At 48.5% G+C, this 22046-nt stretch overlaps 1 protein-coding gene across 1 annotated transcript in view; it reads right to left on the bottom strand.

Annotated features, from left to right (window-relative positions):
* The window catches only part of LOC121481372, a gene marked incomplete at its 5' end in the record, with an annotated part of 103656 nt that overhangs the window by 79157 nt on the left and 2453 nt on the right, over nt 1-22046 (bottom strand). Inside the window, 13 exon segments of the mRNA XM_041738669.1 lie at nt 647-758; nt 2575-2849; nt 6736-6907; nt 7996-8230; nt 14229-14383; nt 14437-14490; nt 16561-16769; nt 18316-18525; nt 18686-19012; nt 19685-19860; nt 19941-20030; nt 20166-20246; nt 21206-21309. Coding sequence (XP_041594603.1) covers nt 647-758; nt 2575-2849; nt 6736-6907; nt 7996-8230; nt 14229-14383; nt 14437-14490; nt 16561-16769; nt 18316-18525; nt 18686-19012; nt 19685-19860; nt 19941-20030; nt 20166-20246; nt 21206-21309 — 2200 coding nt within the window.

Below are 22046 nucleotides of genomic sequence, written 5' to 3'. Positions count from 1 at the left end.
AGATAGAAAAAGAATTTCAGGCTAAACTAATAACTTCTTTGAGGATAAAAAAGCCCTTATCTACCAGGACTACACAACGATTGTGAATGTGTATATACTAACAACCCGTGTGCACGACTCCCCAACGGCCTGAGTGTACAACACCCAATGGCCCGAGTGTGCACGAAACCCCAGTGACCCATGTGTACACAACACCCCAACATCCCAAGTGCACGAAACCCCAACGGCCCAAGTGCATGACACCCCAACGGCCCAAGTGCATGACACCCCGATGGCCCATGTGTGCACGACTCCTCGACAGCCCAAGTGCACGACACCCCAACGGCCCAAGTGCATGACACCCCGATGGCCCATGTGTGCACGACTCCTCGACAGCCCAAGTGCACGACACCCCAATGGCCCAAGTGCATGACACCCCTACAGCCCGAGTGCATGACACCCTGATGGCCCATGTGTGCACGACTCTTCGACGGCCCAAGTGTACCACACCCTGATGGCCCGAGTGCATGACACCCCGACAGCCCGCACCTGCACCACACCCGTAGCACCTGCCGCCGCACGGGACCCCCCTGTCACTCCACGCTAAGTTCTCCGTCCAGTGCCTTGCTTTTACCCACTTTCTGGAGTGAGGCAGAAGCATGGTTACCTTTCCACTGGAGGCATTGACCACAGGTCTGGAGGCTTCCAAGCTTTCCGGGCCTCGCCCTGCACATGGGGCCTGTTCTCAGCAGGTGACGGCTGGGCCCACACGCGTGACCCTGCAGTGAGGACAGTCAGGGAAACACGGCAGCCTCCGTGGGGTCAGAGCACCGGGGGCACTTAGATACCCCCCATCCCACCCCCACCCCTGCCACCCCTCTGCGTCTGCCTGTCCCGCCAGAGACACTTTGTGACACACCACCTATTATCACGGAGTCACATCATGAAGACACTTTGGGGGGAAAAAAAAGATCACCTGTTCTTTGTCACCTACATACAAATCAGAAAGTTACTATTATATTCAAAGCCCAATATATGAGACAGGTACGCTGCCTTGGGTTCCCTTTATCTTCTTCCGAGGAATGTGACCTTGATTTTTGTTATTTTCTTTGCCCCTCACCCCCAAAAAACAGATTTATTATAGCAAATGCTTGTTTATGTATTCCATTAAAACATGATCTTTATACAATCATATCATTAAAGGTATAAATCAAATTTCCACTACCCCATTTTATAAAATGTAAAAGTAAAGTGTTTCCAATACATAAAGTGCAATAAACAGAACAGGGGAGGCACATCTGCCTTCTATTTTCCCCACGTCCTGAAGGTTTTCCTACTGTGAGTGTTGTCCTACGTTAGGTGCGAAGGATAACCTCAAGGATTCGCTCAGAGGCAAATTTGCCGCACATACGAAGGATGAATGTCACTTTTTATTTTTAAAGATTTTATTTATTTATTCATGAGAGACCCAGAGAGAGAGGCAGAGACCCAGGCAGAGGGAGAAGCAGGCTCCATGCAGGGAGCCCCACGTAGGACTCGATCCCAGGACCCTGGGGTCACACCCTGGGCCAAAGACAGGTGCCAAACCGCTGAGCCACCCAGTGCCTGAATGTCACTTTTAAATCTTTCTCCTCCTTCTTAGGATTCCCAGGCTTGCATACGGGTTGTCCCCCCACCGCGACCCTACTGCGGAAACAGAGGCCAGCAGCTAACACCTTGGAGGGCCTGACGTTCCCATGTCGAGTCCCCCCACAGGAGAGGGCAGCAGCAGTGGCGTCATTGTGCACGGGCCCAGCTCCTGCCCCAGGTCACTGCGTGCTGACGAGGCCACCCCTGGTGAGTCGGGGACAAACCGAGGCCGTCACGTCGGGTGGTGCTCATAGGTGCCCGTATCCACGAAGGCAGCAGTCGCCGCTTCTGCATTGACTCTAGTGGCTCTGGGGCCGAACAGCTTTTTGCAGGAGCTTTTCCAAGAACCAGAGCTGCTCTTTTAAGCAGCGAGACCCGTGGCCCCCTCATGAGATTGCTTCTCCCTGTTTCCCCAGCACTGTCCCCGTGCTGGTCAGACCCTGGGAAGGCAGCGGACGGTGACATCGGAGGTGCACAGCCTGGCGGGTAACTTTTTTCCTGGTTGTTGCTAGTTTTGAATGTAGAAAGGGCGAGCGGCAGGAAGGCCTCCTTCGTGGGGCCACCGTGCGGGCCAAGAGGTCCTCCCGGCGGAGCGGCGGGCCCGGCGCTCAGGAGTGGCTACAGCGCTGTGGATTATGAATTTGAGGGCTCAAGTATTTTCAGCGTCACAAAGATTGCAATTAGAGATCAAACAGAGGAAAAGTGAAATGAAAACAGGAAGGATAGCGCAGTAGGTTTCCGTAAGAGCAACTCTAAAGGGACTAGGTTCTGTTCCTCATCTCTAGGTTTCATTAGTTCACTCACGGTGGGGGGGTGAGAGGTGAGGACGGTTCCCTAGAGCCCTTCGAGGATGAGAACAAGTCCCGGGAGCTGACCCCAAATCCCTGGAACAGGGTCCTGGTCCCTGGCTCGGCAGTCAGGAGGGAGCACCCCTCAGGGCCTCGAGCTTCCTCGGGGGACCCGCACCTGCTGCAGGCCCGTAGGCGCCAGTGGCCTGATGGCTGCTCCACGCCACGCGCGAAATGACTCGTGGCAGGGCCCCCGGGCCCCGGAGGCGAGCAAGGGTCAAGGTCAAGACACAAGCAGCAAAGGGATGTGTAGGGAGGTGCCACAGGCCTGCCCCGTTGAGACACAGCCCAGCGGTGGGGAGCGGAGACCAACGCAAGCCAAGTCCTGTGCCAGGGTCACCGGCCTCGGGGGTGACGGTGTCCAAGCTGGCTCGCCAGCCACAACCGTTTTTACTACAATTGGTATAAAAAAAATGTAAAAGATCCAATTAGTAAAAAGCAGGAAAATTTTACAGACTCCCTCTATGTCACAAAGTCGTGTGGGCTGATCCCAAAATCATTACCTTATTCCTCTAACCATACAAGTTGCTCTAATCTTTTCAGCAAACCAACCAGGAGGTCTATAGCTCTCAATTTATGTGCATTTTGGGAGGGGGGCAGAGTGCAAAGAGAGTACCCAATAGAGGAAAGCAAAGTATTTGCTTGATTTAAGTTATATAGTTCAGTAACGATGATTACTTTTTAACACCTAGTTAAAAATCATAATAAACATTTACATTCCAATTGAAAAGCTAGTGGGACTTTGGGTGAATATGGTATTGGATGAACGGACATTGGATAATGTTCCCAGCTTCCTAAAACTGCTTTTATAATTCTTAGCAGGCAAAGAATTGTATGTTATTTTAAAATTAAGCTAATCACCGTTAGTTTTTCCTGTATTATCAGTTTTTTTGTGGCTATTCTCGTTGTTCACTCATACCCATTTACGTAGTTTAGTCTTCCAAGGGTACGATTCAATGACCATTTAACACGTGGGCTGTGAGAGATTTTTCTTGCTCCCCTGATTATATTATATTGTTTTGGTAGAATTTAAAACCTCAGAGAGCAATTTGAAGTGTGTGTACATAAGTCCTATATTTCACATATATAATATACTTATTTTTTTTTAAATATTCCGTAGGGAAACCTTACAAAATATAGTTCATTTCTGAGTTTCTCACATTGTTCCTTAGTTAAGGTGCTCATGCGTGGAGAAGAGTGGCCAGTTTTCAAAATTAGATTTTAAAAGACTTAAAGGGCGCATAATGCTGAAGAAGAGGGACTTAAAGAAGAAGGTAGACATCCTCCCTGTGGTGGACACTAACACGCATGTTTGATGAGAGGTTCCGAGGTTTTCCCGAGAAAAGCCAGAACAGAAGCAGTCACATTTTAAACGCTAACAAGGGCCGCAATGAGAATGGCTTGACGGGGAGAAGAGCAGCGACCTTTCTAGTGAACCTTCTGGAATCCCAGGGCTCCGGAGCACCAGCATCCCGGGCGGCGAGGCCGCAGAGTTGGCACGTTCTCTCTCAGCCCGACGGAAACCTTGTTTGAGAGGAGGATCCGGCCACAATAAGCAACGGCACCGGCTGTTGTTTCTCTACTTGGTCACAATCAAAAAAGCAAAGCATGATTCGGGAGAGACCACGGGAAGGGTCGGGTTTTATTTCCGGGTCTTCCGGGGAAGCTCTCTGCTGTGAAGCAAGTCATGGAGCGTTTTTGAGTCTTGGGCATTTCGGCTCCAGAGCTAGAATGATCAAAGCTGGACGTTATTAGTAGGACAGTGTATGAAAGGTCCGACAGCCACAAAACCTTGAGCAGTTATAATGAAGCCTTCTAGAGTTTCATTTCTGTAAGAAGCAAGGGATTTTATAAAAACCAACCTGGAAAAAAAAAAAAAACAAACCAACCTGGAGGATTGACCGCAGAGAAAAATCCAAGTGTATTTGTCGATATCGATGAGCAGTAATATTCTACCCCTTTTCTTTCTTATGATCGTTATTGTACCTACGTTCACTAGCAAATACACAAATTCAGGGCAATTGCTTCTTTGTTTAGAAAAGTGGTCAAAAGATACTTGTGTGAATACTTTGGTCAAAAAAGCACCAAAATTCATTCATTCTCTGCGGTGTTTATGAGTCAGTCCACCGTTCTCGTGTTAGGCATCTTCTGTACCGCTCCTGCCTCCTCGGTGCCTTATCTGTGGCAATTCCACCTGACGTTCTCAAGGCTGAAAAGCTCATTGACACAACAGCTCTGGTGCCATCTGCCCTACATGGCAAATTCGAACTAAAGGGTTTAATTGAGGTCTCATCTCCCCCTGAACGTACCATACATTATTTTCATCCAGGTGCACTTCAAAATGCCCTTAGGTGGAGTATAAACATTTCTAGTAGCTCATCAGGTCATATAAATGAATTGAACCTCGGGCTAAAACATGTCATACGCTAGAAACAGATGAGACATCGAATGAAAACACACACGTGACTTATTATTTACCAGGATGAGCCGATACGCCGTCCAATGACTGTCCGCTCCTTTGCGTGTATCTCAGTGTGACTGTGGCGGGTGTGTAGGTCTAAGTAGGTGTGTGTGTCACCTGGCAGGTAGGGGGCTATTGATTTCTTGGATGGGAAAAGTTGAGGTGTTTGAGCTTTGCCCTTTTATTCTTGCAACTACAGCAAAAGTTCTTTACTGCCATCACCTGGAATACACAAAATCAAAAAGAGGGAAAAAATGAGAGTATTGGATTTAAATCCCGAGTTTGTTCATCCAGTGAACACTTAATCAAGCAACTATGAGCAGTGCAGCATCGTAGCCCATGGAAAAGAGACCGATGCAGAAAGAGAGAGAGAGATAATCTCGGGGTATAGGAACTTATGATCTTAAATACAAAACACACAAGCTGCCATCTAGAGATAAAAATATCCCATAATCCTGGTGAAACATTAACTGTAGAAGGGAATGGCCTCCTTCTCTGGGCCAATGCAAGAAGATTATTTTTCAATAATTCTGGCCACACATGGAAATGGGGCTGGAAACAGCAAGAGGCAAATACAGAAGGAAACCTGTATTATGAGAGAATCATTTTCTAGCTCTGATACGAGGTCCACAATTCACTATTTTTCCAATTGTATAAAAGTCATAATTGTGAAAGACTCACGTAAATTGACATACAAATGGAATAAAGTTATAGTTTGTTGGGAGAAAAGGAGCACCCCTGCAAAGGTAATATATGAAATATTTTCAGTGTTGGCCAATCTCCTTTTGTACAAGTAACAGACTGAAACATTTCTACCTCGTTTCTGAACCCCAAAATACTGATTTTTGGAAACTGGATGTAAATAGCTATGGATATTGTTGTAAATCTTAGTGATATCACAAACTAGATGATTTCTTAAGAAGCCACAGAAATACATTACAGAGGACTACATTAATTGTATTTTTCATAATTCTGCAATAGCAATATTGAAAATAGTCCCCTAGGTGAATGCTATATTTGGTACATGAATCACAATGAAGCATATAATTAATTTCTCCACATTTAATATTTCTAATTAAAGATCCACTTCTCTTTTCCTGTTCCCATAAAAATACTGCAATGACGAAATGCCTCCCTGGGGTTTCAAAATGTTATTTGAAATAAACAAAAAATAATAGTTAATTTGAAGCTGTTAGAGTTTCTTTTTTTTTCTTTTTTTTTTCTTTTCTTTTTTTTATTTTAAGCTGTTAGAGTTTAAATGACATTTCAAGGTAAATATTTCTCCAAAGGATTAAAATTTTAATGAGCAGGAATTATGATGCTGAAAAATACGATAGGAGACTTCCTGATTTTTATAAATATTTGGAAAATACATACTTTTGAATAAATGTCCATTTTGTTAGGCAAATATGAAAAAAATACTTAAAATGTATGTGTTTATGTGTTAAAGCCAAAATACAACTTTCGGATTATACTTTCAATAAAACAAACTTGGCCACATTATGTGAATCACCGGAAGAGGAAAAGTTATGGGTGGAATATTAAAATGTTCTAGGAAGTAGGGACCCAGTTATAGGAGATAGGGAATGTTAGGGGCACAGGAATAATAGGATCCGTGTTCAGTGGGATGTGGGCATGGACCCAGACGAGGCAGCGGAGATAAAGTCAAGGTTTCTAATAATTAGGGAACTGGTGGAAAGTGGAGGTGTTGATGTTTAAAAAAAACAGTAGGGGGCAGGGATCTAAAGGAAAAATTTATTTATGGTACAGATAATAAAAATGCTGTTTTACATGAAACACTACTAATAAATTCCTCACGTTGAATGGCCCGCAGGCCTCGGAAGTGCGGTGCTGACGATCAGGACTGACCGACAGGTGCGGAAGGAGGTGGCCACGGACGGCGCTGGCTCAAGTCCTGTGGCAGCAGGAGAGGCTCCCAGAGGCCGGGAAGACAGAGGGGGGGAAACGGGAAGGCGAGGAAGGCGGAAAACTGAAAGCAGAGACAGATTCAGGGAGCATCTGAAGCAGGGATCCAATATGGGCCTTTTCAAACGACGAGAGGGAAGAAGAATTGGTGACAGAGAGGGACTCGGTGCTGAATGAAGACAGATTTAAAAAAAAAAAATATTGAGACCAACAAAAGAATCTAAAGACTGGGAAACAATTTACGACTTTAAAACATTACAGTTTGGAGAGAAGGGCAGAGATGTAAAAGGCAGGCAGGCACAATGTTTGGGTTAAATAACAGGAAAGTGATACAAACCATGGGACACCCTCCGGTGAAATTTCCTAAGAAAGGCGAGGAAGTGGAACAGTGTCTCAGTGGGATTATGAAAAACTTCATTTTTGTAGGAAGTTCACGTATTTTTACAAATGCAAATAAAAAACTGAGGTTGGAAAAAACTACCAGTAATTGACGGAGCACGATCCAGGAGATCCCCGATTAACTTCCCCTCGGGGGACCAAACGATGAGGGTCTAGGATGGCTCACGTCCGCCCCTTCCTCTGCATCCTGACGTGCTGCCTGGCCGAGCACGTAAATCGGGTTTACACAGGGAGGACTGCGTTCTGCAGCTTTGCTTCTCGCATTAAAATTGAGAATTGATACCACACAAGGAGGCCGCGGCTCCAGATTATTAACACGTATTATCTATGAAACAGTTTTTTAAAATTTTTTAACAAGGAAACAATAAATTATATCCGAATGTCTGCTCAATTTTCATAGAAGCCTTAGGGAAAATTCAAAGCTGAAAAATACATGTTTTCTCTTTGTTAAAAAAAAAACAAAAACATCTTTTTGTTTTTTAAAATGCTTTCCGAAGCAGCAAGAGAATGGTTGAGAAAAAGGACGGTCGTACCTACTACCAACAATCACCCCCATATCCTGAAATAAATGCTGTGACCTCACACTGAAATCCCCAGGCTGACGTCTTTCCCGAATTTGTAAGAATCGATGTTTGTCCGAGGTTAATGGTCTGGGCTATTCCCACAGGCCAGAAGCATAGTCAGCAAATCCTTAATGACAACAAATCGTCCTGGGAATCAATCGGTTGATCAATCAATCAATCAATCAATTACCGTCTGGACAGTCAGAGTTCGTTTCCGGGTTGATTAGCTCTGGTCGCTTTGCAGGCCTGGGAAGGAGAAGCAGAGAAGGCTGCGGAGCGTCCGTGCAGGCGGGGGCCAGGCCTGACCCTCCGGCCTTCAGCCGCGCACAGTCCCCTGCCAGAGCCCTCACGGGCTCCAGGTCGCAGTTGGCAGAAGAGAGCTGGGCGACAGCAAGCGGGGAGGCCGCCGGCTCGGAAGGGCTGATCTCATGGGAAATAAGCAGAGTCGGAGGAGAACATGCAGCAGAGAACCAGAGAGGCCTTATTCTGTGCTTCTGGTCTCATTCTGGTTGCAGAATCTACTATTCTCATTTATTTATTTTTTTCGATTCCGTTACAGCTCTTACACATCAATTCCTCACCAATAAAGCACTTGCGAAAATGACTTATTTTATCCTTGAGCACCCTTGGTGGCAAAAAATATAAAACTCCCCTTTCGGATCCCTGGGTGGCGCAGCGGTTTGGCGCCTGCCTTTGGCCCAGGGCGCGATCCTGGAGACCCGGGATCGAATCCCACGTCGGGCTCCCGGTGCATGGAGCCTGCTTCTCCCTCTGCCTGTGTCTCTGCCTCTCTCTCTTTCTCTCTGTATGACTATCATAAATAAATAAAATTAAAAAAAAAAAAAAATTTAAAAAAAAAAAAAAAAAAAAAAAAAAAAAAAATATAAAACTCCCCTTTCTAGATAGTCAAAAGAGCAAGATAGAGGAGATTTTGTATTGCCCCGTGTGGAGCAAAGCCCGTAAATGATTCTCAACAGAACTTTGTTTCCCATAAGGGAAGTCCCGTGCCTTGGGGTTTCAACAAATCATCACGGAGCTGGTGGGAAGTATTTTTGAGATTTTTATTGCCATTTGAGTGATTAGCTGTTGCTTTTTAAGGTAATGATGACATAACGCCTTACAATATGCCCTGTTGAGGGTTTCCGATGCAAATTCACATAAGTTATCTCTCTGATTCTTGCAAATTATGTCTACTATCATATGATCCGAATTGACTAAATTATGAGATATGATATTTACGGAGGCTGAGCTCACGTAACTGGAGGGAAGACTGATTAGGAACAGTCTTCTTACATGTGGTGTGTTAAAGAATCAACCAGAAAGTTAAGAACCCATATCCATTTTAGTGCTTGAATTATTGAATGTAACAAACGGCTTGGTGGTAAAAAAAAAAAAAAAAAAAAAAAACCTCTCTCCAGTTTAGTTGGACATTCAGGTTGATTTCAGTTTTTGCAAAGTATGAAGCGTGTGAATAAACTGCTACGCTTTGCCCACGAAGCACTAATGTTTGCGCTGGAGAGACGTGCCTACCCCCAGCCGTCGTGGAAGGCAGTACCCGCTACGGCCAAGAGTGAGCCCCGAAGTCGACCGCCTGGGTCCGGTGCTGGCGTAGAGCAGGCTCCACCAGACACTCCCTGAGTCAATGAATTACATTGTCGGAGCTAAAAGAAAGGAACGTAACACTGACTGGCCGGTCCCTAAACAGTGTGTGTGTGTGTGTGTATTTTTTTGACATAAAATTTGATTGATTATTTCTTCTGAAAAGTCTGCAGTCAGCCTCCTTCACCAATAGTTCCTTTTTCTCCCAACATCTCAAATAAGACCAGAGTTCGTTTCCTCTCATTTGCTTCTTCTCACTTATCTCTCGTTTACACTTTTGATCTTGGAGAGATGACGAGAGACAGCGGAAGTGAGACCCATAACCTGGTATTTTAGTACGTCACGGAGAATGGCATGGGAAAGAGAAGGGAGAGAAGGGAGTTTGACCTTAAGGAAGCGGAACTCATCCTGGAATCTAGAGAGGACACGTTAATAGAGACCCTATCACCAAACCCTGGAAATGATGAAAGTCTCCAGGCTGTAGGGTCAGAGGGAGACTGGGAAGATTTGAGTGAATAAATCATTACTTACGAACAACATAAGTATCAATATATTTGCAGAAGAGATTTCTATTTCTGTCTCCACGCTACGTTTTAGAAGTGTGGAAGCTCGTTCTATCTTATGTTAGCAACTCCTTTTCTTTCCATCAACACTTTTATTTTTTTTGACAATTTTTTTAGTTGCTGCTACTTGATGTCCACCAAAATGGATATAGAAATCGCTAGAATGTGACCTTCTAGGTTTACACTGACAGATGCAAAGGTCTTATTTATTTATTTTTGCCCAAGGATTTACCCTGGACCTTGGACACAACCAAAAAATATATATTTTATCTCATCTGGACAGGAGTCATTTACCAGTTTGAAATGTCAAAAAAAAAAAATGTATTATGTTCCGGAAAGGGAAGGAAAGTGAGCTCCTCAGTATCAGTAATCAGATCATACACATGCCTGGCAACCCCCGGAAAGCAGCAGGTAAACACCCTCCAAGGGAGAGAGGAGAGGAGATAAACTACCCTCCTTGAGCAGAGACCTCGTGTCTTTTATTCCACGGAATCAATTGCACGCGTTACCCACTTTAAATACGGCAGCAGCCCTGTGAGGGGACTTGTATCCGAGGACCCCTTCTACTCTGAGCAACCAGAAGTACTGACGAGGTGATGGGTTTGCTCAAAGTATCACATTCTGCAAGGAACAAAATTAAAAATAATGTACTTTTAATTTTTTTGATTTTTTAATTTTTAATTTTTTTAATTTTTTTTTAGTAATGGCATTTAAAATTAAAGCAGTGATAATGACCATGATGCTAGTAGTTGCAGGAATGTCCACGATTTATAGAGTTCTTACCATGAGACAAGAATGTGCCAACACCTCACATGCACTATTTAAGCCTTATAACCTCCAAGACAGTGGTGGGAAATGGTGGTCTAAATGGTGGTTTAAATAAACAAGACATTAGATATCCATCATTGCAGCTAATCACTGGTGACCAAGGGGCCTGGTATGCCGGCCGAGCATATTGTTCCTCCCCTTAAAAATGGTTCTTATGTGAATACTGGAAAAACTCGTTGAAATCATCCTAGCAGGGGGAGCCCTGGGTGGCTCCACGGCTTCGCACCTGCCTTTGGCCCAGGGTGTGATCCTGGGGTCCCGGGATCGAGTCTCACGTCGGGCTCCCAGCGTGGAGCTGCTTCTCCCTCTGCCTGTGTCTCTGCCTCTCTCTCTCTCCCTCTACGTCTATCATAAATAAATAAAAATAAATCTTAAAAAAAAACAAACAAATCATGCTAGCATGGCTAAAAACACATGGTCTTCGAAACCATGCAGGGTAAGCTTAATTCCCAAATACACCAATCATCAATTTTTAAATTCTGGACAAATACGTTAAACGTATTCGGAACCTGTTTTACATTTTTGCAGAATATACGTGATATCTCATAACTCTCAGGGTCACTCTACAGATTGACTGAACCCGTCATCTGTAATAACGCAGCACACGTGGTGTAGCGGGTGACGAATGCGGCCGAGCAGCCTGAGGGAGCAAAGGCAGCCGCTCCCCTAGTTTCTAGGTGCGAGTGAGCACAGAACACTAAATATACTTCATTACTTCATTTTAAAGCGGACTTGCTGCTGATTGAAGCCAAACGCATACGAGTGTAGACCGTGCAGAGTAAAACACCAATAAATAAACGCAAAGCACTATCTGCTTAGATTATATTTGGTTACTTAAAAGCTTATAGAGCGAGACCATGAACAAGCTACAGATTTGCAGAAAATATTTGCAAAATGCATCTCTGATAGAGGACTTGTACCCAAGACATTAAAAAAAGAATTAAATGTTAACAAACAACAAACAATGAAAAACAAACAGAAATAATCTTAAAAAATGGGCAAAGCATCTCAAGAGCGCTTCGCCGGAGATTATACAGGCGGAAATACATAGACCCCAAGGTGTTCCAGGTCATATGTTATTAGGCGACTGCAAATCAAAACACTGAGATACACCACAGCCTATCAGAATGTCTAAAATCCCCAAATGTTAACACAGCAAACGCTGGTCAGGACACGGGGCCAGGGGGACGCCCGTTCACTGCCAGTAGGAAACACAAACTAGTAGAGCCACCGGGAGGACAGTTGGAGCCTCTCACAAAGTCAAACAGGGCCTCACCAGGCCATGGAGCCGCTGCCTCCCCGGGCATTTACCCAAGGAGGTGGAAACCTATTTCCACGCAGAAACCCCATAACAATGTTTAGAGCAGCTTTATTCACGAGTGTCGGGAACTGGAAAGAGCCAAGACGTTCTCCAGTAGTTGAGAGGATAAACTGTGCGAGCGATGGGATATTACTGGACGATTTAGGGGCCTTTTAGGACTACCAAGCAAAAAAGAGGATATGGACATCAAACCACGTGGAGACAACAAAGCATGTTTTGCTCAATGGAGGATTCATTGTGAAAGGGCCACGTGTTACACGACTTGAACTACGGGACTTTCTGGAAAAGGTCAAAATTAATAGGAAGGCGATGGGTGGAAAAGACAAGTGGTTGGGGGTTGGCAAGAGTTGCAGGGGAGAGGGGAGGGAGGAGGGAGGAGCGGATGTGGCAAAGGGGGCACCCACGTGAGGGGCTGTTCTCTGTGGGGTCGTGGCAGCCGGACGTTGTCAGACAACCCCGGGGAACCGGGCAGCCCTGAGGGGGCAGCCGGTGGAAGCCCCAGACTCAGTTCGTAATGATGTGGCCGTAATATCAGTATCCATTCATCCATCACGGTAACCGGGCCATGCTGACGCCCAGGGATGCTGCCAGGGGGAGGGAGGAGCGGGGTGCGGGCGCGAGTGGGCTACGCAGCAAATCTCTATGCTTTCCACTCAATTACTTGGTCAAAGTGGAGGACTCTAAAAACAAGCTACTCATTTTGAAAAATTCACAGGAGTTAACCATCAACAACAGAGATGGCCTTTCAGATTGAGGGGAAAGACTCAGGGGTCTGTGTATTGCAGGCGTGCCTAGTTTTCTTGTGATTCACGGACATTGTTTTTTTTTAATTTTTTTAATTTTATTTATTTATTTATTTATTTATTTATTTATTTATTTATTTTTTAACAAATAGGACGTTTGTGGCGATCCCGCTTAGACCAAGTGTATCGGTGCCATTTTTTCCAATAGCATTCACTTATTTCATAGTCCAGTGTCACATTTTGATGATTTTCACACCATTTCGAGCTTTTTTGAATTTTTGTTACGGTGATGCCTGACCTGTAATTATGACTCACTGAATGCTCAGGTGATAGCAGTAGTTTGTTTGTTTATTTATTTTTAATGGTGTTTTTTTTAAGATTTTTTTAAATTTATTTTCTCATGAGAGACACAGAGAGAGAGAGAGAGAGAGAGAGAGAGAGGCAGAGACACAGGAGGAGGGAGAAGCAGGCTCCATGCAGGGAGCCCGACATGGGACTCGATCCCAGGACCCTGGGGTCATGCCCTGGTCCCAAGGCAGGTGCTAAAATGCTGGGCCACCCGGGTATCCCCTTATTTATTTTTATTTTTTTTTTTTGATAGCATTAGCTTAGCAACAAATTATTTTTAACTAACTTATGTACATTATATTGTTAGACATCATGTCATTGCACACTTAACGGATGTGGTATAGTGTAAAGGTGACTTCTGTGCGCACTGGGAGACCCAGAGACTCATTCGCCTTCCTTTACGGTGGTGGCCACCTCCTTGCGGTGGGCTGGGCCTGCAGGATGCCTGCGGTGCACCCAAGGTATCCCTCTTAGAGATCAACACTGCACTTGTACGTTGAAAATTGAGATGACCTGAAGAAAGGACGTGTCATTTTTAGTCCCGTGTTTCCTGCCTGTTTTGATTACCGAACCTCATTTTGTACAAAAAAAAAAAAAAAAAATATATATATATATATATATATATATATATATATATATATATGTATAAGCTGTCTGGCACACTTGAGAAAAAAAGGGTGGACTGGACATTTTAAGAACATTTGTATTTTCCCTGAGGACACTGTAATGCCAGCCCCCTCGCGGTCACATCCCGGTTGTGTCAGCTCCGGCTGTGCGGTCTGTAGCACATGACTAGTAGGTTCTCACCAATATTAGCAGGTCTCACTACTTTGTTGTTGTTGTTGTTGTTTTCCACAAAGGTCGAATTCACTCCGAGGGTCTGGCCTTCCCATCAGGGCACAGAGCTGAATGCTGGGACACAGCTGTAGCTGCCAGCCGTGCTGCAAGGCGAAAACGCTTGTTAAAGGCGGGAGCCCCGTGGGAAGGGCACCGGCTGCCCCGCTTGGAGCCTCTGCATTGCCGGGCCCTCCCCGGCTGCCCGGGGCAGCATCACACGCAGGACGCCACGGCCCCGTGCACGTGCACCACCAGGATCCTGAGGGGGCTGAGAGCGAGACCCCTGGTTCCCTGACGCGACTTCACTCAGATTCAGGAAAAGGGGCCAGAAACGCCGAGCTGGATTCCGAAAAGGACGTTGGCTCTTCAGCGGATCCCTTCACACCCCTCACCGGATGCCCCGACACTCACGTTGCACTGAACTGAAGAGTCTCCACTTCTGAAACCTGAAAACATCATAAAGAGATTTTTAACGATGAAAATTAGGTCTCTATGACACAGATCTACGATAATAAAAAGTCTGCGTTAGACACTAAAACGATTGGTCATTGATTATGGTCTGCTTTACCCAACCAGTGCTAATTCTAATGAAATAAATCCGTACGAGAGTCTGTCCTATGTTCTTTAATATTTTTTGTAATTAGGGATCCCGGGTGGCTCAGTGGTTTGGTGCCTGCCTTTGGCCCAGGGCGTGATCCTGGAGACCCGGGATCGAATCCCACGTCGGGCTCCCGGTGCATGGAGCCTGCTTCTCCCTCCGCCTGTGTCTCTGCCTCTCTCTCTCTCTGTGACTATCATAAATAAATAAAAACTAAAAAAAATATTTTTTGTAATTACGTAATGATAATTAATGCATCCTTAAAACGTGTGACTGATATCAATTCGAGATAAATTGTCAGAAATTATTAATTAATCTAGCACTCGTCACACTTGCGTTAATCATGTTACTGTGGTCGGGAAACGTTCTTTTGGAGACAGTCATTGGTAAATCTGAATTAATTAAAATACTTAACATCTCCGTTCTATAAAGGCACATAATTAATAGTTTTTCTTCTCTTGGAATATACGTGCACATCAATGAACGGACATGAATGTTTTATGCCACGTGAAGGACAACGCCCTCAGCCTTCATCAACTCGCAGTTGATCCTTTATAGTGTCCTGCTGAGAAGGAACTTTCCTTCACAGATTTCAGATGTTTTGTTCTTTTTTCTTTGGAAGTCAAGACTCCACCCCAAATTTGCCGCAGGCATTTCATTGTGATTGCAAACAAGCTCGAAGGCATCCTTACAATGTGCTGCATATCACTTAAATATCCTTCTACTTACGCACTTTGCGCATTATTTATTTATGTATTATTATGTGATTTTATAGTTCATGATGTTTTTGATCACTATAACTGGAGGTGATTTTTTTGTCGTCCACAAATCAGGAGGCTACACCACTACATGATTCCAACTGTATAGGTTTATACGTTTTCATCTCACGAATAGTTTACATCAGAAATTCAGTATAATTTTTTAAGGATTTTATTTATTTATTTGAGATAGAGCAAGAGAGAGAGAGAGAGAGAGCATGAGACCAGGGGCAGGGGACACAGACGGGCAGAGGAAGAGGAAGAAGCAGGCTCCGCACTGAGCAGGCAGCCTGGAGTAGGACTTGATTCCAGGACCCTGAGATCATGACCTGAGCCCAAGGCAGATGCTTAAGCAACTGAGCCAGCCAGGTGCCTCTCAGCAAGTTATTCATAAAACACAAATAAAAAAAATAACACTATATATTTTATAATAATACATGAACTCAGAGAATTATTGGGATTGAAGAATAGGGGTTAAAATGGGAAAAAAGAGAGTGCACAACCATGCATGCCATGAAATACCGTGTGGAGACACCATCCCAATCCCTAGGATTCATTAATATCTTATATTTACACAACTTCTTCATTTAATAACTGAAACTTTCATACCAGAAGCTAAAATCCTGAATGCTGGGTACGTTCAACTTGGGGAGACACGGGCCCATGTTGGATCTCGTGTTGTTGGATCCGGCAGTGTTTGCTGATGACAAACCACCTCCACGTGCCAGCAAGTGAGGAAACCAGGCAACTCAATTAATTTTATAATATCCTCAAAGCGAGAGTCACTCACGAGCAATTCCCAAAATGAAAATGTGCACAGTATTGGACTTTTCAGGGATGTATGTCCATGAAGACACTCAAAAAACACATAAATTCACCAAACGAGGGACTGTGTAGTGCTGAGAGCCTTGGTGGCTGTTGCTGGCCTGTGTGTGTGAGTGACGGGGGCCCCACCTGCTCCATCAGCGCCCAGGACGGGGTCACTCAGGGCCCACCTGCTCCATCAGTGCCCAGGATGGGGTCACTCAGGGCCCACCTGCTCCATCAGCGCCCAGGACGGGGTCACTCAGGGCCCCACCTGCTCCATCAGTGCCCAGGACGGGGTCACTCAGGGCCCACCTGCTCCATCAGCGCCCAGGATGGGGTCACTCAGGGCCCACCTGCTCCATCAGCGCCCAGGACGGGGTCACCTAGGGCCCCACCTGCCCCATCAGCGCCCAGGACGGGGTCACCTAGGGCCCCACCTGCTCCATCACCGCCTAGGACGGGGTCACCTAGGGCCCCACCTGCTCCATCAGTGCCCAGGATGGGGTCACTCAGGGCCCCACCTGCTCCATCAGCACCCAGGATGGGGTCACTCAGGGCCCACCTGCTCCATCAGCGCCCAGGACGGGGTCACTCAGGGCCCACCTGCTCCATCAGTGCCCAGGATGAGTCACTCAGGGCCCACCTGCTCCATCAGCGCCCAGGATGGGGTCACTCAGGGCCCACCTGCTCCATCAGCGCCCAGGACGGGGTCACTCAGGGCCCACCTGCTCCATCAGCGCCCAGGACGGGGTCACTCAGGGCCCACCTGCTCCATCAGCGCCCAGGATGGGGTCACTCAGGGCCCACCTGCTCCATCAGCGCCCAGGACGGGGTCACTCAGGGGCCACCTGCTCCATCAGCGCCCAGGATGGGGTCACTCAGGGCCCACCTGCTCCATCAGCGCCCAGGACGGGGTCACTCAGGGCCCACCTGCTCCATCAGCGCCCAGGATGGGGTCACTCAGGGCCCACCTGCTCCATCAGCGCCCAGGACGGGGTCACTCAGGGCCCACCTGCTCCATCAGCGCCCAGGACGGGGTCACTCCCCACTTTCCCTGCCAAGCAACTGTGCCCTGTTCAGTGGAGGCCATAGCGAGGCCAGCGCTCCGGGCCGGGCGGCCCCCCGTGGTGTCCCTACGTTACGTATCAACTACACTGAAATAAAGGAATTTAAAAATAAATCTCTTAGACATTTGGTATATGTCAGCACTGACATTAAGACGTTTGCTACACAAGCTAGGATCTGCGGCAGGTGGCAGAGTGGGAGGCCCTGAGCCAAGGCCCACCAGGTTCACACCTAGACAGCCCCCAGCCCCAAGCCAGCGGCCCGGGCAGTGGTCTGGAGACTGGCCGAAGGGACTCCACGACTAAATCTAGAGAAGAAGCTGCATGGAAAGGTGGGAAAAGCCGGAAAGGTGGGGGAAGACTGCCCGGAGGAGGAGGGCGCCGTGTGCATGGAGCAGGCGGGGAAGCAGGCCCGCACGGCTCGACCTCACACGGGGAAGACGGATGCCCCTTCCGGTTGGTTTGTAAGGACCAAAGAGGCCAAATTCTACGCTGGTGAAACCAGTGGGACGTGGACCCTGGAGCTTCAGAGGTCGCCTGGGTTGGCGCTTGGTGGGCCCTGGGGGTGACCACAGGCTTGCGGCCTGAAAGAGGCCACAGCTGCCCCGAGAGGGAAGCTCTCCCAGTGCCCGAGGCAGGTGGGCACATCTGTTCGTACTGAGTTCAGAGCCCGTTGGGGGATTTCTACAAAAATGAGGGAGCAGCCCCCCCCCCCGCCCCAGCCTAAACACAAAGCCAGCTGTGGGGGCAGGACTTCAGGGACACGTGGCCTCCTGCCGGGCCTCAGGGAGACTGTTCCTAAAGCTGGGCCCATTCTCCACCCAGTTACCGGGCGTCCTGGAACAGAGGAGCAAACCCCAAAATGGACCCGTGACTGTAGGGCCGACTCCCCTGTGACAAAGCAAGAAGGAACATGCAATGGGGAAAAGTCCCTCCAACAGACGGTGCTGGGACGGTGGACAGCTGCATGCGGAAGGGCGGCCGACCCCCCTCTGGCACCACGCTCAGGTGAATTCAAGCGGATGGAAGCCCCACGGGTGAGACCTGAACCCGTCACAGTCGCAGACCAGAGCGCGGGCAGTGACGCCTTCGACACAGCGACGGCTTCCTCGGGCCGTGTCCCGGGGCGGGAACAAGAGCAAACAGAGCAGCTGGGACCGCGTCAAAGCTAAAGGCTGTGGACCACGGAGGACACGATGCGCAATACTGTGAGGTGGCCTCCAGCGTGGACGAAGGCGTCTGCAGATGACGCACCTGAGGGAGCGTTGACATCGAGGTACATGAAGGTCCTACAGAACTCAGTCCCCGAGACGGATGACCCAGTGAAAGAACAGACGAAACATGAACAGACATTGTGCAAAGGGGCTGTGGCCCGCGGACACAGGGCCAGGTCTTCCTCGCTCAGCGCCGGGACCTGCCCCTCAAACCACGAGGAGAGGTCGCCTCACAGCGCTGAGGGGCCGCAGCCGACAGCACACGAGGGGACGGGCGCGGGGAGGCCGAGGACACGGGAGCAGCCTGCAGGCCGCGCGGGACAGCAGGATGGGGCTCCCACGGGGCGCGGTCGAGCCCCCCGGCCTTGCGGGGCCAGGCCTCCCCGAGGACCACCACAGCCCCCCTTCGGGGGACGCGCCCGCCGGGCCCACAGCAGCACTTCCCACAACAGGCAGGACACGAGGCAGCAGGTGTCCGGGCCCGGGGCCCAGGGGCAGGATGCGCCTGCAGTGGGGCGTCCTGAGCCCTAAACAGGAACGACTCTCGCCATCAGCGATGACTCGCGGGGCTCAGAGCGCAAGGCCGCGGGATCGAGGCCACCCGAGAGACACAGCCCTCTGCTGTCACTCACGTGTGGCAGTTAAGACCCAAAATAAATGAGTAAAGGGACAAAAGGTCAGAGACACAAACCAAGAAACAGACTCTTAACTGTGGACGACAGACGGCTGGTTACGAGGGGAGAGGGGGTGAGGGGTCCACAGGGGGCCCGGCGCGCCCCACCCTGAGGAGCAGGCAGCCTGCGGGGTCGTCGGGTCGCTGCGCTGTCCACCCGGACGTAGGAGGACTCTGTATCTTCGTCGGGATTAAAATGAAAAAATGCCTGTTGCTGTCGATAACTCCTCCCCTCTAACCTCTAGAAACTCCACTAAGAGGGGGACGAGGTCACTCATGTCGCAGAGCCGCACTTTTACTGAGCGACATGAAACCCAGACCAACGACCAGAGGCTGCCAGCAGCTGAGAAAGCGTCCGGGCGGCCCGTGGAGGAGAAGCTTCTCGACCTCCACAAAGCACTGGGCTCCCGGAAACAGGGCTGCAGGTACACGGTCCCCGTCCCCAGTGCGTCATGTCCCCGGGGGAAAACCGCAGGGACGTCTTCAACAGAGGTCACAGAGCCCGCGGCATTTCCGGGGCCCGCACGACGGAAAGGCCTCCCGGAGGCCGGGAGCAAGTGTCCCCCAGGTCGGGCAGGTGTGCGACGGGGAGCGGATTCGGAGGGCAGCGGCAGTGGGCGCAGGGCTGGGGGCTGGGCTCAGCCACCAGGGACCCACCTGCCATCGGGCCACCGCCGCCACCAGCACCACCACCAGCACCACCTGCACCACCAGCACCTCAGCACCTCCACCACCACCACCACCACCACTGCCTCTACCTCCATCACCACCATCGCCACTACCACCACCACCACCACTACCACTGCCTCTACCTCTTCCACCACCTCCACCATCACCGCCACTACCTCCATCACTGCCACCAGCACCAGCACCTCCACCAGCACCACCACCAGCACCACCTCCATCATCACCACCACCACCTCCATCACCATCACCAACATCACTGCCACCACCTCCATCACCACCACCACCTCCATCACCACCATCAACACCACCACCACCATTACCATCACCACTGTCACCACCTCCATCACCAATACCAGCACCACCACTACCACTGCCACCACCTGCACCACCACCGTCACCACCTACACCATCACCACCACCACCTCCATCACCTCCACCATCAACACCACCACCACCACCTCCATCACCACCACCACCACCACCTCCATCACCAGCACCACCACCGCCTCTACCTCCACCACCACCTCCACCATCACTGCCACCACCTCCACCACCACCTCCATCACCACCACCACCTCCATCACCACCACCTGCACCACCACCTCCCACCACCACCACCATCACCACCATCACCACCACCACTTCCACCACCACCTCCACCACCACCACCATCACCACCACCACCACCACCTCCACCTCCATCACCACCACCACCACCTCCACCACCACCACCACTGCCATCTGTGCCCGGGGGAGTTCCAGAATGGACAAACTACAATAGAAATAGAGTAATGCTTGCGTGTAGGTCCAATTTAGAGGAAAAATGGGCTTGCTCAAAAGAGAAGAGTATTTTCTCTGATGAGAAGCAGATTCTGAAGATGCGGAGGCAGTAGCGCAGGCTGATGGCAGGGACAGGAACCCGAAAGCACAGCTCTTGGTAGCAGATGCAGACGGTCCCTAACTGAACGCTGCGCCCCCAGGCCAGGTGCTCAGTCATAAGGCGCGAGCGTGTCCTACCGTCGTGCTATCCCGCAACCAAGGAATCCACCACGGGCCAAGCATTCAGAGTTCTTGAAGTGACTGGTTACTTCTCATTAGTAAATCAGAACTAAATAGTTTTTTTTTTTAATATATTTTATAAAATGTCAACACTTTTGAGATTAAGGTCTGGTTTGCTCTTTTGTTCCGTTTTGTTTTTTCAGCTTCTATTTTACAGGAATTTGATTTCGAGGATAGTGTTGAAAGTCAAGACGTACCCAAGTTGTTCCTTCTCTCATCTTTGCTGCAAATCTCCAAAATCCGTTTGTATTCCTGTCATCAAGAGGACAGGCTCCAAAACCAAACTCCTGGAATTTAAGACCTTCTTGTGAGTTGTTTTACCTTGGACAAGCTGCAGGGTGTTTCTCAGAGCGACTTCCCTCATCGGTAACATCCCGGCCTTTCTGTCCACGTGCCCTCGCGCCCCTGAGAAGACAAAACGAATGATGCGCCTGAAGCCCTTCAAATACTGCTTGGAGAGGAAAGAGCGTGTGGTAGATAGTGGAAATCGCTCTTATTTGGTTTTCCTAAGGACATCTGATATTTTGACGTTTGTCCTAAAGACGGGAGGGAACAACTTTATGCGGGAAGTCGAAGAGAGATAATAGCGGAAAGACCGCCCGAGGCGTGACACCTTCAAGTCATTTTCTTGGATGCAACTTACACGAAACAAAATTCACTGATTTTTAAATAAACAGTTTGATAAGCTCTAGCAAGCAGATATCAAAACGTATAATCACGAGCAAGATCAAGAACAATGTCATCTGCCAGAAAGTTCCGGAAAGTCCCTCAAGGATCATCCCCACCACCCAGAGCCCCAGGCATCCCAGACGTGCCTCCTTTCACTACGGATTACTTAGGCCTTTTCCAGAATCTCATTAAAATGGGATCACACATTGTTTATTCTTTTGCTCATTTTTTTTTTTTTTTTTTTTTTTTTTTTTTTGCGCAGAATAATCTCCAGGTGAGTCCCTGAGGTCTCTTTTATGAGCAGCTGGTTCCTTCCGGATGCAAAGTACTTAGCATGGGAGCGTGTGACTGTGCGGTTCATCCACTCCCTCGGGTCGAGACCTTAGTGCTGCCCAGCTTGGGGCGGTCGGGAAGAAAGATGCTACGGACACGGGCGCACACGCGTGGGTCGACGCCTGCCTTCCTAAGCCTCG

Source organism: Vulpes lagopus, chromosome 23 (genome assembly GCF_018345385.1).
Source record: "Vulpes lagopus strain Blue_001 chromosome 23, ASM1834538v1, whole genome shotgun sequence".
Taxonomy (NCBI): Eukaryota; Metazoa; Chordata; class Mammalia; order Carnivora; family Canidae; genus Vulpes; species Vulpes lagopus.
Note: the sequence above shows the minus strand (reverse complement) of the source record. Positions and strands in the feature narration are given on the sequence as shown.